Genomic DNA, 18,559 nt, shown 5'->3' with positions numbered 1-18,559 from the left:
ACTTTATAGAGGTAAAATTGACATACAATAAGCGGCACATTTTAAAATGTACAATTTGATAAATAACGACATATGTACACAAGCCTGAAACCCTCACCTCAATTGTGATATTGAACCTATACATCCCTCACACCCGTTTGTAATTTCTCCCATCCCCTCCCCCCTGTTTCCTCACATCCTTTTGTAATTTCTCCCATCCACTCCTCCCTGCTCAGGCAACCATTGATCAACTTTCTGTCACTCTAGATTACTTTGTATTTTCTAGAGCTTTATATAAGTGGAATCATAGAGTATGGCTTTTTTTTTAGTTGGAATCTCTCTCTGTTGCCCAGGTTGGAGTGCAGTGGCTCGATCTTGGCTCACTGCATCCTCCGCCTCCTGGGTTCAAGTGATTCTTCTGCCTCAGCTTCCCGAGTAGCTGGGAGTGCCACCAGGCCTGGCTAATGTTTGTATTTTTAGTAGAGACAGGGTTTCACCATATTGGCCAGGCTGGTCTCAAACTCCTGATCTTGTGTTCTGCCTGCCTTGGCCTCCCAAAGTGCTGGGATTATAGGCATGAACCACTAAGCCGGGCCTATGCAGTCTTTTATATCTGATTATTTTCACTCATCATAGTCATCATAGTCATTTTGAGATTCATCATATTGCCATGTGCATTGCTAGCTCATTCCTTTTTATTGCTGAGTAGTATTCTATTAGTGCATTTGGATTTATTTTTTCAGTTTTTGACAATTACACGTAAAACTTCTTCGAAAACTTATGTGTACAACTTTGTATGGGCATACATATGCTTTCATTTCTCTTGGGTAATACCCGGAGTTGAGTGGCTGAACCAGTTGGTAGTTGTATATGAGTGATCAGGGATACTTTATTTATAATAGCCAAAATCTGGAAATTTTGTTCGGCATTGCTTTGAATCTATAAAATTATTGGAGAATTAATATTTTATTAATAGAGTCATCTGACTCACAAACAAGTACTATCTCGCTATTTAAGATAATACGTATATAGTGCCATTGTTGGGGAGAGTGTTCTACAATTGACAAATAGATCAAATTGATTGATAATTTTGTTCAGTTCTTCTTTACTTTCTCTCAGCAGTGTTGTTGGTTTTCAGTGTATAGGTCCTTCACATGGCTTGATTTGTCCTTAAGTATTTTATATTTTTTGGCATTATGGTAAACAATTATTCAATTTGTGATTGTTGCTAACGTATAGAAATATAATTGAGGTTTTGTATAGTGACTTTCATCTGTAATCTTGTTAAATACTCTTATTTTTTTTTAGCAGTTTTTTGTAGATTCCATTAGATTTTCTAAATAAATACATGTATTACATGGTCTGTAAATTAAGGCAGTTTTACTTCTTTCTTTTAAATCTACATAAGCTTTATTTCTTTTTCTTGCCTTGTTATACTTGCTAGAACCCCCAGAATAATGCTGAATAGAAATTGTAAGAGCAAGAATCCTTGTTCCGTTGTTAATCTTAGAGGAAAGCATTTCACTCTTTTACCACTAACCATGTTAGTAGCAGGTTTTTCATATTTGCCCTTTATGGGGTTGATGAAACTCCCTTCTTTTTCTAGTTTGCAGAAAATTTTTGTTAGGAGTAAATATACTTTTTCTAAATACTTGAGATACACACACACACACACACACAAACACACACACACACGAAGGAACAAACCTTACCTGGTCATAAAATTTAATCCTTTTACATATTGTTGGATTTTATTCACTAAAATTCTGTTTAGAATCTTTACACCTATGTGATTAATATTCGTTTGTAGTTTTCTTTTCTTTTCTTTCTTTTTTTTTTTAACTGCAAATGTCTCCGGTTTTAGTGTTAAGGCAATTTTGGCCTCATAGTTGGGAAGTTGGGAAGTAGTGTCTGGCCTTCACTTTTCTGGAAAAATTTTTTTAGTATTGGTATTATTTCTTCCTTTAATATTTGCTATAATTCATCATAGAAGCCATCTGGAATTGGAGGCTTTTTTTTGTTTTGTTTTGTTTTTTAATGGGAAAGCTTTTAACTTTAATTTAATTGCTTTAAAATATGTAGGTCCATTTAGGTTATTTATTTCTACTTGAATAAGCTTTAGTAGTTTTTTCATTTCATCTAGGTTATCAAATTTATTGGCATAAGTTTTTATTAACATTTGCTTTTTTAAAAAAACATCTGTAGATTCTATGGTGATATCACTTCTCTCATTTCTGATGCTGGAAATTTGTGCCTGCCCTCTTTTTTCCTGATAAATATGACTAGAAGTTGATTCATTGTGCTGATCTTCTCAAAGAACTAGATTTTATTTTTGTTGATTTTCTCTTTTGCTTTCCTGTTTTTTTTTTTTTTTTTTTTTTTTTTTTTTTTTTTTTTTTTTTTTTTTTTTTTTTTTTTTTTCAGCTTTGAATTTTATTATTTCTTCTCCTCCTTTCATTTGGGTTTAGCTTGGTCTTTGTTTTCTGGTTTCTTAAGGTAGAAGCTAAGATAATTTGAGACTTTTCTTCTTTCATAATATAGGCATTTGGTGCTATAAAATTTCCTCTATGTGCTGTGTTAAGAGCATTCCACAATTTTCACATGTTGTGATTTTGTTTTTGTTTACTTTAAAATACTTTCTGATTAATATATCTTTTGATTTCTTCATTCACCTTTAGTTATTTAGAAGTATGTTATTTAATTCCAAATATTTGGGAAAATTTTCCAGATATCTTGCTATTATTGATTTCTAACTAAATTTCCTTATGATTAGAAAATTGCTTTATATCCCTTGAATCTTTTAAAATTGATTGAGATTTGTTTTATTTCATAGAATATGATCTAACTTTATTATTGTTCTTTATGTTTTTGAAAAGGAAATATATTCTGCTGTTATTGAATGGAGTGTACTATAACTATTAAGTAGATCAAGTTGGCTTTTAGTTTCAAGTCTACTACATCTTTTCTTATTTTCTGTTTAATTGTTCTATCAATTATTGAGACTAGTTATTCAAATCTCCTGCTTTAATTATATCTATTTCTCATTGCAGTTTTTGAAAGTGTTATTAGATGCATAAATGTTTAGGATTATTATTTCGTTATAATGAATGAGCATGTTATCATTATGAAGTGACCTTTATTATCTCTAAAAATAGTCTTTGTTCTGAAATCTTCATTTGATATTAACATAACTCCTCTAGCTTTCTTTTGATTAGTGTTAGTATGGTATTTTTTTTTTACATACCTTTACTTTAAATATATTTGTGTTTTAATCAAGTGTGTTTCTTATACTTGTAAGCAGCATATAGTTAGATCTTGCATTTTAATCCAATCTGATAATTACTGTCTTTTAATTTTGATATTAGACCATTTGTGGTTAATATGATTATTGATATAGTTATATTTGATTTCTGCTTGTCGATCTGTTTTTTGTTCTCATTTTTCTCTTTTCTGCTTTCATTTTAGGTTGAATATTTTTTGTAATTCTATTTTATCTTCTTTGTTGGCTTATTAGCTATAACACTTAGTTTTATTGTTTTCGTGGTTTTGGGGTTTATAGTAACCAAATTTAACTCTTCTCACATTGTAATTTGAGCCAAAATAGTGTTTCAGGGAGAGAATGAGGTGTACATCTAATGGCCAGATTTTTGATTCTCCTCACATCTTTTGGCTATCCCACTTGGACTAGGTTGTGATACCTTCACCTAAAATGTATGGCAGAAGTTCTGAGTTCTTGTATTTCCTCCTTATATAGATGGGTCTCCAATTTTTCTGCTAGTATAGTTTTTTATTTAATTTATTAATTGACTCACCTGAAAGATCTTTCAAAAGAGCAGTGTATTAGTTGCAAATCATGTTTTGCTTCAAGAAATAGAGATCTGAAAAATAGAAATATATACATAATAAGGATCCTCATGTCATGATAAACCTGGAAGTGTGTGGTTTATGGCACTTATTTATCCATGCAAAGAATTCAGAGTGAAGGGTCCCATGATTCTCTTGATCCTTACCTCAGAGTTGCCTGGTGCTTTTTGCAGATTCAGCCAAGTCCACACACCAAGCGGCAGGAAAGAGAAAGAGAAGCGGAGTTGCACTTACCAACTGTGTCTGTCTCTCAGCACTGTTTTTCATATGGGCATTTCAATCTAGAAAGAGGGCTAATGAATGTAGTTTATTGCTGATATCACTGCTGGACCTGGGAAAAGTAAGATTCTGTTAATAAGGGTAGAAGGAAGAACCGATATTGAGTATACAATTGACAATGTCTGCCAAAGACACTGCCAGTAGTAGCTCTTTGTACTTGCCCTTAAATGACATGAAAGCCCTATAAGGAATGGAAAGAAAAGAGTTATAGATAGAATTTTTGTATTATGATTATTACATTTGCTAAGTGCAAACTTATAGCTTCCTAGTGTTCTTAAGCTCTTTCTACCACTGATCAGCCTTATGGACATTACACATATGGACCACAGGTGGCTGTTGGGTAAGAGCCCCGGACCCCAAGCAAAAAGTTATGCAACTTTAGGGATGGGATGCAAGGAAAAAGGTGTATGAAGCAGCTGTTTTTGGCCACTCCTCCCTGTAACTTTATTACGAAGATATCCAGTTTTTCAGCTCAGATGTTTTCTCTTTCATAAGATCCTCCTTGATTTCACCCCAGTTGGAATTGGCTGCTCCCACAGTCCCCACAATATTGTTATAGCAGCTTTATTGAGATATAATTCACATACCATACAATTCAACCATTTAACGTGTACAATTCAACCATTTTTAATATATGCACAGAGTTGTACAACCATCACACAGTCAATTTTTGAATATTTTCATCATCTCAATAAAACCCCTGTATTAGCCATCACTCCACATTAACCCACAGCCCTAGACAACGAGTATCCTATCTATCCATATGGAGTTGTCCATTTGGACATTTCAAATAAATTGAATCATTAGATATGCTCTCACAGTATTTTTCCAAAGCCTCTCTTATTATCCCTGAATTCTACTGAACATTCATCGATTTTGATGGATCTACATCAGGTTTCCTTTGCAAATTGAGTTCCTAGTCTGCCATCTTTGTATACATAGTAGTGCCTAGCAATGTACCTGGTGTATCAATAAATATTAAACAGAAGAAAAAGGGAATCCCCTTTCCGTTTTATAAACAAACACAATAGGGTAGGCTGCAATATAATGTTTGGAAATATGAAAGCCAAATGGTTCCTGTACACTTGTAGCAATTAGATTTTGTAAGGACTTTGCATGTAATTGTCCTCAGACAAAAGTGTGGGGAAGATAAAGTTTATCTTGGAAGTCAACTCTCTGTTTGCTTTCTCCTCCTTCTTCCTTTGAATCTTCTGACTCCTGACTCCTGGCCATCTAGTACACCTGCCCTGGTATATGATCCATACTATCCTCTGTCATCCTTTTCACTCCTGCTCCTGCTCACTCCCATTAAAATCCATCTTAAGTTTTGGTCCACTGGGAGTCAGCGTGCAGGGTTTAATCCTACTTCTGTCTTTAATACCAACTATGAATATTGGGGAAATTATCCTTTTTTTTTTACAACTGTTTTCTTTCCTGAAAAATTCAGGAATGATGCTCAGTAAAGGCATCTTTAAAAATCTATATTCCTCTGTAGCAACTCATAGAATAAATGAGAGAAAACAAGATTTGTGACTTACACTCTTTGGTCATAACATCAGAATAAAAAAGAACTTTTGGGGATGGATTAGCTGGAAGTTTTGTGTTTCTATTGGACAGTTGATTTCAAGAGCTATTTTGATTCTGGAAACATTTTTCATATTAATTTAAATAAATTTATTATTTAAGACAATGGTATGTACTGTCTTTAGCGATATAATTGGTTTATAAAGAAATCTTTAGTTTGTCTACTCTTCCTTTCACTTTTTTGCCATTCCTAGGTGAAAATCCAAAGGGAATTGTATGTGGCAGAAGAGAAAACTATTGAGCATAGTTAATGGCTCTCAGTATTAAAGCCAAGTATTTACAAGTAAAAGGAATGAGGTCCATGTCATTGGTAATGGGATTTAAATGGATTTAGGAACTAAGGCTGAAACAGGAGCCTAATTAGAGAAGATTCCAGGGTCATCATGTCAGTGCCCACCTGTCCATCAGGCAGACAGACTGTCCACAGCTTTCACTTCAAAGACATGGCCTGTTCTTCTCATTAGTGTCTCTTGCCTCCTAGTTCTTGAGGGAGAAGATGTCTTGGCTGCCCCGTGTAGCTTGCTGTGTATGAAGCAGCATACTGAGTGCAGGTTGAGATTCAGCTTATATTTGGCCTCTAAAAAAGATTCAGACTCAGAGTAGGATGTTTACTGATTTTCTTACAGATGGGTGCAGAGCAGAAATCATTTGGACAGATTATCTTTGCTAGGGTTTTCTTATTTTTAATTGCCCTTTTAAAAATAAGAAGAAAGGACACGGGTAAGGAATAAAATATCTGTTCTCATCCATGGATAGCTGCACTTATAATGGGTCCTTTTGTACCTATTCTTTATAGCTCAGCTACTGAACATTTGCTAGATGGACCTCTGTTCCCTTTTTTCTTTTCTAGTTCACTTTGGGGTTTTCTACATGAACAATTAATGTCTTTAGCCTACATTGGTTTTTCATGTGGAGCATGTTAGTCATGGAAGCTCAGCACCCAGAGTAGATGGCATCTGAAGCTGAATAGGGGAGGTAAGACCAAGGTAGTAATTGAGCTCAGCTAATCTCTTGGTGATGGAGTGGGCGTCTGTGTCATGCATGTGCCATAGTCGGTGTTTCTGCACCTTGGTGAGTTGGAACATCAGAGAACATAGAGAGTTCTATAGCTTACTCTGTCCTCTGTTGCTTCCCTTTGCTCTTTTCCATCTTTTATGAGGCCTGTTGCTGGATGTGGGGGGAGCCCAGAGATGGTGGAAAAGGGCATGGAGCAGAGATGGCACTTGCATAATGGAGTCTAATATGTGAAGATTCTGCATCATGGAAGTAGGATTTTGTGTTCTTTCCTTTTAGACTCCATCCCAACAATATTTCTCATTATTTAGATCATTATTTGCCTTTAGGCATCAATGCTCAGAGGTGATTCCATTGGTTTTAGCTTTAATTAAGAAAAAAGAAATCATTAGCGAAGCAGATTCCCCCTTCCATTTCCTAATTAACTTACGGGCAAATTTGTTTTCTGCTAATGACACATCCACATTTTGTTTCAGACTTTGGCCAAATGTTAGCTGGAGAGGTTTTCATAAAAATAATCCATAGTTTAAAATTATCATCACAGATTTAAAAAATTTGTTATAATTGACTGAACTTCTGAGAATTCATGTCATAAAACACAAAGTTTCCGTATCAGGAATCACACATGAGAACATTGTGTGATTATCTAGCAATCTCAAAGCATTACGAAGCAGGTCTCCTTTGATTCTGCACATAGAAATTTACTTATTATCTTTTTTTGGAGTTAACAAAATAAGAGCAATAAAAAGCAATGGATTGGGATCCAAACATATGCAATTCTGATTCTTACTTTTCTGGAACATATGCTTCACTTATCAAGCATTTATTTACCCATCTAGTAAATGTTATTCTGATATTAGAGAAAAGTGCTGGGGTAACTTGCTCAATCTTACCTTTCTTACCCATTGATTCAGGTGGAACTCAGTTGGAGTCACCCTGGGATTAAGAGTCAACACAATTACAGTTAAAATCAAATTTTAATCTGCAGCTTCTATGGTGTATATCAAATAAGTGGTTTGCGAGGAAAGACAATAAGTTGTAAAAAGTGAAAATGAAGATAAAAAGTGAAAAAAATGAAAGGATAGAGAAGAAAGGGAGAGCAGCAAGTTGAGACCTGTCCATAGAATACCGGAAACATTCTCCCTTCAAAGCCAGCTCCTTCCCACATGAATACAAAACTTTAGGTTGCTCTGATGGAATCCAGCTTTTTGGAACCCAGAAGTTTTCAAATTCTCAAATGGTAATATTAATTCTTTTGTCAAATGAAATCTTACATAGAGGCCCAAGATATTAAAACAAAGTAATATTAATATGAATTTATCATATATATGAATTTATAACTTTTTTAGTGTGAAGTTAACTGGTGAGAATTGTACTATTAAATGCAAAAATGTAAAATTCAAGACCATGGGAAATACTTCTTGTCATCAGCCACCACATTCAATTTCTGTGTTTTGTTTTAAATGCACCGTGTCAAAGACGTCTTGTTTCACACTAAAGGCAAAGAGTATCTGATTTTTTAAACTTCTGGAGATATTCAAACAGAATTTTAGTAGCTTTAATGTGTTGAAGAAGGAGAGTTGGTAAACTTGGGTCTGAAGACTGTTCACTGGAATAGATGCAGACATAAAAGTCATCAGTACGTAAGAAAAGTGAGAGGAAAAAATCCCTCTCGTATTGACATATTGACAGTGGGTGCCAGAGCTCTCACTGGTGGGAGAGTCCTCTGTACCCGTGTTGCCATTTAACACAGCATGATACAGCATCCAGAGCATACCCTACACGGTTAGACCTAAGCCTACTGTGGTACTTAGTTGAACTTCACACATTCAAGTATGGTAGTTTGCTGGCTTTAGGTATGTACCTGTCTAAATTTTAACGAAAGAACAGTACAGAGCCTTGGACTTACAAATTAATGACATCTGCAAGTTCAAACACATCCCTAGAGGTGGAAGGAGACATTAAACTCTGAACTTGGCACGTACCGACTTAACTCCACAGCAAAAATTAATATAATGCAGGGGCAGAGTGTTCATAAGTTACAGGCAAGTTCTGCTTTTAATTACAATTAAATATGTAATTGTCTGACTCAAATATTATGAGGTTGCTAAGCACTTCCTTCAAACTCTAGAAAATTTTACCCTGGACCAGGGTCCCAAGCTTACCAGCTCTGATATTCCTCACTAAATCGCCTAATGCTAAAGAGTTATTCTGGTGATAGCAAGAGAGCTTGTATTTTCCAAAATTTATGGCCACTTTATTTCATTGTGGTGTCTTCTATGTATTGGTTTCTTAAAACAAATGTATACCTTTAATTAAACTATTCCTAGATAATTCTCAGAATAAAGCCCCAACACCTTAACTTGGTTTTCAGGGTCTGTCTGTCTCTCTCTCTCTCTCTCTCCCTTGCAAAGCTATTGCCCCAGACACTGCACCCAACAGAACTTCTTATTTCATTTGTTTTTCTTTTTACCTGTTGCTTTTGCTTTCTCTTCATCTAAAATGCCCTCCCTTATATATCTTCATGTCTAAATCTTATGATCAAGACCTTAGAAGTGGTCATTTTTGGTTCAACAATGTATGCGCTGTGTGTGTGTGCGTGCATGTATATATACACATATATAATATACACCTTAGTGCATAAATCACATATATTAATATTAATGACACGAAAATATTATTGCCATTATATTAGGTGGAAAAGCACATTGAAAAAGTTGCTTCTATTTTTTTGAGAAGAAAATTATGTAGGAAAAGAATTCCCAAAGATTCTATATGCACAAAAATGTTACCAGTTTGTGCTACTGGAGAAAGGCTTATTTTACATATCGGTGTTTTATATATTTAGGCAGTAAACCTGTTTTACTTTTGTCATAAGACATACACTAATAAAATGCATCTTTAAAGTACAGAGCACTTCATCCCACCGTTAAATAAAATTTTAGATTATCTGAACCCCCAGCCCTTTTAAGCTGTTCTCAAAATTATGCATATATCCAGATATTTGAAAGAATGTTTAACCAATGTGCAGCTACCAAGATTAATGATAATGCTAAGATTTGGCACAGCATATTTTGATCCCTTTTTGGGAAATCCTCAGACTGTTCATTCACTCATGTTTGCAGTGAGGCCCCTTTGCCTCTAAGGGCTTGGTACACCTAAGATATTTACTAATGAAAGAGGATTGAGATTTATTGTTTCCCAGAGACCTGGGTGGCATTTTTCAAATATTCTCTTCCACAGAAAAAGAGCATGCAATTCTACTGTCATAGTTTTGAATAACATGTTCACAAGGAAGTGTGACTCTTGTTTCTGGTGAATGTATTATGTAAAAAAAAATCATAATACACAGTCATAATACTCTCCATCTACTCTGTCACTCTGAGGCCCTGATATCTTGCTTTGTGGTTTCTCTACATTGGCTACCTCTGAAACAAAAAGGATGTATTTGATACTCATTGATAATTTTTTTTTAAAGAGTGAATTAGGCAATTTTCCTTGAAACTTCTTTTCTAATTTAGCATGAAGTAGAATAGAATAGTGGAAATGATGGGATTTATTTGGTGATACCAAAATAAGAAGGGGAATTGTTTGGTCCTGCAGCAGACTGCAAGAGGACTGAGGAACGGATTGAAGAAAATTATCAAGCATGCATGTTGTTTTTAAGTGATACTTGAGACTTGGATGTGCAACAGCTGTGTTGTTGGCTTTTTTTTCTGGTGCCAACTTTATTTGATTGATTTTCTCTCTGACAGCCCACTGTGCTGATAAATGTGTCCATGGTCGCTGCATTGCTCCAAACACCTGTCAGTGTGAGCCTGGCTGGGGAGGGACCAACTGCTCCAGTGGTAAGTTTCCACCTGTTGTTGTCTGTCTTGGGATGTTTTAGCTGTAGGGGCCTCCTTGTCTGCAGATGACTCTGAGCCATGCTTTCCTTCTTCATCCCTACGCAGAGCAGAGCGTGAATGCCATGTCCAACTCGGTCATACCGTTTCTTTTAAATCTGTATATGTACATATACATAACTTGCTAATTGAGCATAAACAAAAGTTCTTGGAAAGAAGGACATTTCAACAATTATACAACAGCTCATACTTCTGTGGATGTGAATGCATTTTTCAGAGTAGGGTCTACAATCTAGATTCCTTACCTTAGTAAGGCAGTGGTGGTTAACATAGCTATTGTATTCTCACTTCTGTTTTTACCTGTTGATTTCTCTAAGAAACTCTATTGGTGATTTACCACCTGTTGGTTTTTAACTCAGGAGTAAAGTTGGTATTTTTGATGCCAACATATCTTTTTATCTCTGAATTCTGAGATGCAAATAATAAGTACTTGTTCAGGTAACTTCAGGGAGAAATATCTGTAATAAATGAAAATTCATGAACACTTTGGTACTTGTTAAATCAAATCCTAACATAGCATATAATTTGTCTTCATTATGTTGAAATTATAATTATAAAATGATGGTATTTTGGACTAAAATCAGTCTACACCTAAAATCCCATATTCATTATCATGAAGATTATATGATGGAATGTCCTGTAATACAGTTGCTTTTCTAAAATTCACAGTTAAAACCTAAATCTTCTGGTTAACTTGTTGCTGTACACGTAATTGCGTCCACTTCCTGTTCTTTTATGCTTCTTTTTTCGCCTTGAGAAACGTGAGAAGGAATTAAAGCACAACTAATTGTAGTGCATGAAATATTACATTTAAAAAAAAGAAAATAATACTTTAAAAAAATTGGCAAGTTCTCATGACAGCACGAATTTGTCTTTGTTGCCACCAAGTAATATTTTGAAATTAGTCTGAATGGACTTATTTCAATAAGCTGATGTAAAAATTTTTTACTTGCTTACTTTGGAATTGGGGAGATGATTTTTTTATCTTGCTAAAACTACCTGGTTGGGACTTGTGATCTCTTGGCTCTCCTTGAAGCAGCATCTCCAGAGGCAGCCCCTGTGCCGTCTGTTTACAGAACACTTGGTGTGAAAGAGCCTTTTTACTGTACCTTAAACATGGACTGGGAGTGTGTGTGTGCGTGTATGTGTGTGTGTGTGTGTGTGTGTTGGGGGAGTGTGTGTGTGTGTGTCTTTCTGCCCCTGTCAAGTTTCTCAATTCCAGGGGAAAATTGTCTTGCAGGGTTTTGTTTTGCTTCTGTCGGAAATCAGGAGGAGAGCGGGCATTTTGTTCACATGCCATTGAGGCAAAATGTTTGGGACGTGGGATTTGGCTCATGTCCATTTTTCTGGCCGACTGGCCTCAAATGTGATGTTGCTTTCATTAACTTTTCCAGCTTAAAAATCAGTTGTGCTTAGACATCTTGAAGAAAAATAACATTATTATAAACTAGTGGGATAGGGAAGAGTGAGCGTATTAGTCATGTAAAACTCTGTGGTTTGCCACTAATTCCAGGGCAGGAATGCTACAGAATAACTTCAGTTGTATTCATACTTTGTCTCCTACCAACTGCAGGCTCCCTCGAGCTAAGGGCTCACACTGAAGAGTATTTGTGTTAGCAAAACAAAAGCCTACGTGGGTTTCAGACTCTCTAGAACTGATTAGGACCTTCTAGAAAATAAGCCATTCCTTTATTTTGGAGTTTAATGGAGACTCTAGAATTCTGAGAACAGATGTTCTTTTAACACTGAAATATGACATTGAGACAACGTTTAGTTTCTTTCTTACAACTCATGTTTGGGCTTTATGATGAACAAAAGCATAAATAAACATCAAAATTTGTCTGAAATTTTTAAGGGTGTCCTGAGAAAACCATCTCTGATACCTTTTTAAGCAGGTAAAAAAATGATATTCTGAGCTGAACCCAGAATATGGGTCTTGCTGCCTGGATTTTGTCTGTGGCAATCAACCTAATGTCAGGAAATGTATCGTTTTGTTCACTCTTGACAAGATAATTCTGGAGCCAAGATCTGTGGTCTAGTAATATTATTTAGCAGAATTTAAATGGCCTCATTTCTAAGGATTCTATTTCCATGTCCCCTCCTCTTTGATTACTATTATGCATCAATTTGGTGGTATCTATTAGATCCATAAAATAATTGCTTGATAATTAGACTGCCTCCTTGTATCACTTAAGGTCCAACCAGGAGACAGGAACCACAGTAATTTTTTAAAATTTTTAAAATATAATTTTGTTTTATTTTGGAACACTTTTAGACTTATAGAAACGTGGCAAAGAGAGCTCCCGTGTGCTCAAACTCAGTCTCCCCCATTGTTAACCTTTTAAATGGCCATTAGTTTGTCAAAACTGGGAAATTGACATTAGTGTATTACTATTAAATCAACTGCAGATATTATTTGGATTTTACCAGTTTTTCCACTAACATCCTCTTTCTCTTTCAGGTTCCAGTTCAGGGCAACACACTGCATTTCACTGTCATGTCTACCCTGTCTTCTCTGGTCTGTGACAGTTTCTTAGTCTTTCCTTGTTTTCATGACGTTGATAGTCTAGAGAACTGGCCAGGTATTCCATAGAATGTTCCCCAGTCAGTGTTTGCCTGGTGTTTTTCTCATGATCAGACTTGGGTTATGAGTTTTGAAAAGAATACCAGAGTTGAAATGCCCTTTCTCTTCACATCATATCATGATATCCATGTGATATCATTGATGTCATCAATTGGTTAACATTTACCACTTGGTTAACCTTTACCACTTGGTTAAGGTGGTGCGCTAGGCTTCTCCACATGAAGTTACCATTTTCTCCTTCCTCTACTCTATTCTGTGGAAGCAAGGCACTAAGTCTAGCCTACCTTCAGGGATGAAGGGCAAGACACAAGCTCAATGTCTTTGAGGAAGGAATATCTACCTATATTATTTGAATTTTTTTGTAAGGAAGATTTGTTTCTTCTGCATTTATTCAAACATTTATTTATATCAGTAGGGACTCATGTATATTAATTTGACATTTTGTGTTAAAAACCATATTACATAATTTATTTTGTTGCTCAGATTGTTCCAGCTTTGACCATGGTGTCCCTCTTTTTTTTTTTTTTTTTTAAGACAGAGTCTTGCTCTGTCACCCAGGCTGGAGTGCAATGGCATGATCTTGGCTCTCTGCAACCTCTGCCTCCTGAGTTCAAGCAATTCTCCTTCCTCAGCCTCCTGAGTAGCTGGGCTTACAGGCATGTGCCACCACACCTGGCTAATTTTTATTTTTTTAGTAGAAACGAGATTTCACCATGTTGCCCAGGCTGGTCTTGAACTCCTGACCTAAGGTGATCCACCCACCTCAGTCTCCCAAAGTACTGAGATTACAAGTGTAAGCCACCATGCCTGGCCCATTATATCCCTTTGACATGACTCATCCTTTCAATTTTGAGTGCTTTCTTACTTTCTGGTGCTAGAAGATACTCCAGGCTCATTTTTTATTTTTCCTGCTGCAGCCTTAAATGAACCATTTTTTAAAGGAGTCTTGGTACCTTTTATTGTAGATTGGTGTTTAGAAACCAAGATCTAGGGGCTGGTGTGCTCATTGCTACTAGGACACAGAGTGACTTGCAAGGAAAAAGTTTAATATAAAGAATTATTAACTAACTGTCATAGTAGATTGGAGTAATGAGGGATGGGCTAGTAAGAAGTAGATAGATCTCTAACAGATATAGGAATAGCAGATATAAGAAGCAACCACTACCCCTAGGGTGGAGATAGAATGTCCAAAGAAGAAACCCCACTAAGGGTGTGATCCAGACCTGCTAGAGAGGGCACAGCCACAGCTCACTCAGATCCAGAGAGGCTGCTGTGGTACTATTCTAGCAGAACTTGCTGGAAATATGCCCTCTAGAACTTGTGTAGAGCTTTTGAAAAAAATTCTTCGTGGAAAAGTCTCACCAGAAGTACTCTGCTACAAAAAAGGGGAAGTCGTTGGCTGATGGGTGCCGCTAGCCACAATGTACTGCAGGAGCTGTATGCTAGAGATGCTGTCCATGCTGCAATAGCTTTGTTCTGGATAAGCAATTTGTGCTACAGAAACAGGGCTCTGGGAAAGCCGTAGGTGCTCCAGGAGCCAGGTACCGGAGAAGCCATTGACACTGTGCTTACATTCCAGAAGCTTGGTGCTTTAGGAGCTAAGAGCGCTAGTGCAGTACTAGTCTGAGGGCAGTGGAACGAGAATGGAAAACTCCTTTGTGATGTCTCTTTAGCGCCCCCTGTTGAAAATACTTAACATTTGGCCAACTGGCAATGGAAAAATATTTGAAGGGCACGTATCCATTTTTGCAGAGAAGGCAATGAAGGATAAATTTAGAGCTGAAAGGCAATACATTGATAACTGTTGCAGTACACTTCTTTAGTTACCCAACTCCTAAATGCACCCTCTACACACATTTGCATTCCTATACATATAAAAACCCCCTGTATTTCTACATAATATACAGTAATTCATCTTAGACGTGAACATGCTCATACTCTTCCCAAAATGAGGAGATGCAAGTCCCAACCTTCATTGGATTCATTGCTGGTTATATTAAGTTTTTTTCAAATTAAGTCACAATTCTATTGAATATTCTGTTTCCTAGATACTAAAATTAATTTGCAACACCTAGCATATGAAACAAAAAGAAAAAAAGAAAATAGCAAATAAAAATAAACAAACACATATAACAAACAAATAAAAAACATTGAAAGCTACTACAAACTTCTTTCATGTAACTGGTCACAAGGCGGTAACTGATATCTATGGCTTCCCTCTTCTACTTTCCATTCCATATTTCCCCCATTCTCAGCCCAAACTTCAGTTGCTTGGGGTTCTTTACCTGGTGGAGTGGCTCAAACTTTTGTTCCTGAAAGATCTGCATTTCTACTTGTCCTGCCTTATTTTGGTTGTTGACATTTCTCATCAACCTTTATTACTGGCATGGGAGTATTAAGAGGTATTCCACAGGATCCTTGGGTTCCAGACATAGTTCTTCCCTCTCTGTGCAGCAGCAACCAGATTTTCCCTTGACAATCTGGACCAGTCACTCCAGCCAGAAGATTAACTCCTTTTATTGACATTAGGAGTCTAAAATGGTCACATGGTAATAAATTGATAACTGTCATACATAGCTATCTTTTTTTTTTTCCTTTCTAAAATACATGGGCGATTAAGGGACTGACAAATACCTTCAAATGTCCAGTTTCACAAAAGCTTCTCTTAGAGATTTGATATGTCCGTTTACCTTGGCAGCTGAGGGAAGGGTTCCTGCCTGTGACATACAGTCAGTGTTCCTGGGTTTCTGGAGCCTCAATATAAAAAACCAGGCATGTCAGAGAACTATACAAAGTTTGTTCTCCTGGAATGAAATCATGATTAATTTGACTAGACTTAAACATATTGCTTCTTTTTAAATTTGATTTAAATGTTTGTTTTTGAAAAGCACATGTGTATTTTACCTTCATTGGCATCCTAATGCATATCCTAGCTTTTATGAGGCAATGACATTAATCTATCTTATTCCATCTCCTTCTTCCTCCCCTCTTTCCTGCTCTAGTTCTGTTCTTCCCCCCATCAATTTATCTGCCCCTGCATCAATCCTCTATTCCTCTTCTCCCATCACTGGATGATAACTCCTGGAGGGCAAAGACCATATGCTATTAATCTCTGTATTCTCCATTGTGCCTGGCATGTGGTTGTAGCACAGTAAAGCTTCCATTTAATTAGATGATGGAAGTGTATGATTCTGAGAAGGTCATTCATGTGTTCATTTTGTGAACTTTCATTGAATGATTACTGTGTGCAAGGCATGGCATTAGATGCTGGGGATAAAGGAACAAATCAGGAATGGTTGCTGCTCTGACAGACCTCATAGCTTGGGTGAAAGATAAAGTGAGAGAAAAAGAACTGCCTCAGTGGAAAAGGTAGATTGAGGGGAAACTGGGTGGAGTTGGATAAGGTGGTGAGAGATTTTCTGAGTGGACAAGGGCGAAAAGGGCTAAGAGTACAGCTGGGGACAGAAAACAGATTGCTATAGACTACTCTTCCACAAACTTCCCTGAGAAGCCAAGGAGAGGAAGCAAAGAAATAGAGAGTAAGAAGTAAGTGTAGGGTCAAGAAAAAGTTCTTTGTTTTCATACCTTTGTCTGTATTTTAAGGTGAAAAAGATGTAGAAGCTGAGAAGATGGTGAAAGCAAAGAGGGAGAAGCTGGAGATGGGGTTGAGAGAGCGGATTGCAGAATAGAGGGAACAAGGCTCCTGAGAAGACAGCTGGGAGATGGGATGGGATCCTGGGCACTGATGGAGAGATTAGCAAGGAGTACTTCCCATTCCCAACAGAACAAGGAAGAAAAGCAGGGCCAGAAGAGGTGTAAACAGGTTTCCAGCTGTCAGGGGTGCTGGTGGGCGATGGGGAGGAGAATCTGAGGAAGTCTGTATCAGATGACCTTTTTTATGTTGATAAACTTGCAGGAGAGAGAGTTTGCTGATATGAAAGGGGGCATAAGGGTGGTTACATTGACGATGATGACGGTAATAGTTCACTTTAATTAAGCACTTGGAATGCAAGCATCATTGTAAGAGCTTTAGAGGAATTACCTCTCTTAATGGCCATAACGTACTATGAGATGGTTGCAGTTCTTGTTCCTAGTTTACAGATGAGTAAATAAATGAAGGTGCAGAACAATTAAGTGACTTGCCTAAATTTATGTATCTAGTAAGCGGTGGATTCAAACTTGCATCTCATTCAGAGCTGGTAACTTTAATCACGGTGGTATGGGGCCTCCGGAAGTTGGAAAGAAGGTTTACTGAGAGTAGCAAGAGTCAGCAACAGTGAGAATGAGAACAGGAGACAGGGAGAGGCAATACCAGGCAATTATGAAAATAAACCTTCTGAGAGATGTTGAGGGCCCATTAATATTAGAGATGATAAATTCATAATGGCACTCATCTGGACTTTCCTTATTCATAATCTTGTGAATGTTGGGGCAGATTCTATTTATTATCCTTTTCAAGTCTCTGATTTTATGTGCGACTTACTTGAATCCACATGTATATGCAACTCCTGAGATCTTTCTTTATGTTGGAATCCCTTTAAACCTTTTGTATGAATAGCAATAACATGTTTCTTTTCTTAATCCATGTAATCCTATTTATAATTTCCCACACGTCTATAGAGAAATCTATTTCACCTACAGCTATAGGGCACAAACAGTAGAGTCCTAAATCAGCCAGCGTATGGCTTTCAAATGCTTGTCCCTCGGGCTCTTTGCTTTTGACATTAGAAACACATAGAGGCAAAAATAGAAATTAACTTTGGTCCAGAAACTCCAAAGTTGGGTTTTATTGAGTCACTAATAGCATTCCAGTTAAATATACTTGGCAGCAGTGAAAATATGCCTAGAGGGCAAGACTAGCTCAAACATTTTCAGGTGCAGCATAAGGAATGCTGATAACCTTTTGTGTAAAGCAGGCATGATGTACAGCGTGGAGAAAGTAATAAGACTTTGCCTGCAGGATATTCAAATGGAGGAATCCATTTGGAGGATATTAAGGCACAAAAGCTGACATATTTCCTAGCAAAGTCTGCCATAAAGGTCTATTGACTGGCAACAATGTTGAGATCGATGCTGTCTGAGGAGAGCCGACGCTGGGAGCCCAGTCCTCGCTGTAAGTCATTAGCAGGCCTGTCGCGCCGTCAGAGTTGCTTTAGAAATCAGGTTGATGGAGCAGCAAGAATAAGAGTAGACTGGCTGGTTTCACTGTTGTTGGGGGCAGGGCGATGATAACAGCTGGGAAGGACCGGGTTCTGAATGGTTCATCAGAACTGTCCCAAAGGCAGTTTCACCGATGGACCATCCAAGTAGTTTGATAGCGGTCACAGACAGAAACTGCTGATTTTGCCTT

The 18,559-nt window shown here is 36.9% G+C and overlaps 1 protein-coding gene across 1 annotated transcript in view; it reads left to right on the top strand.

Moving 5' to 3' along the window:
* The window catches only part of MEGF10 (multiple EGF like domains 10), a 131,148-nt gene that overhangs the window by 29,078 nt on the left and 83,511 nt on the right, over window positions 1–18,559 (top strand). Inside the window, exon 4 of the mRNA XM_017500999.2 lies at window positions 10,476–10,568. Coding sequence (XP_017356488.1) covers window positions 10,476–10,568 — 93 coding nt within the window. The remainder of the gene's footprint in view (window positions 1–10,475; window positions 10,569–18,559) is intronic.

This window comes from Cebus imitator, unplaced genomic scaffold (genome assembly GCF_001604975.1).
Source record: "Cebus imitator isolate Cc_AM_T3 unplaced genomic scaffold, Cebus_imitator-1.0 Scaffold275, whole genome shotgun sequence".
Classification (NCBI taxonomy): domain Eukaryota; kingdom Metazoa; phylum Chordata; class Mammalia; order Primates; family Cebidae; genus Cebus; species Cebus imitator.
This window is presented reverse-complemented; position numbering and strand designations above follow the sequence as displayed.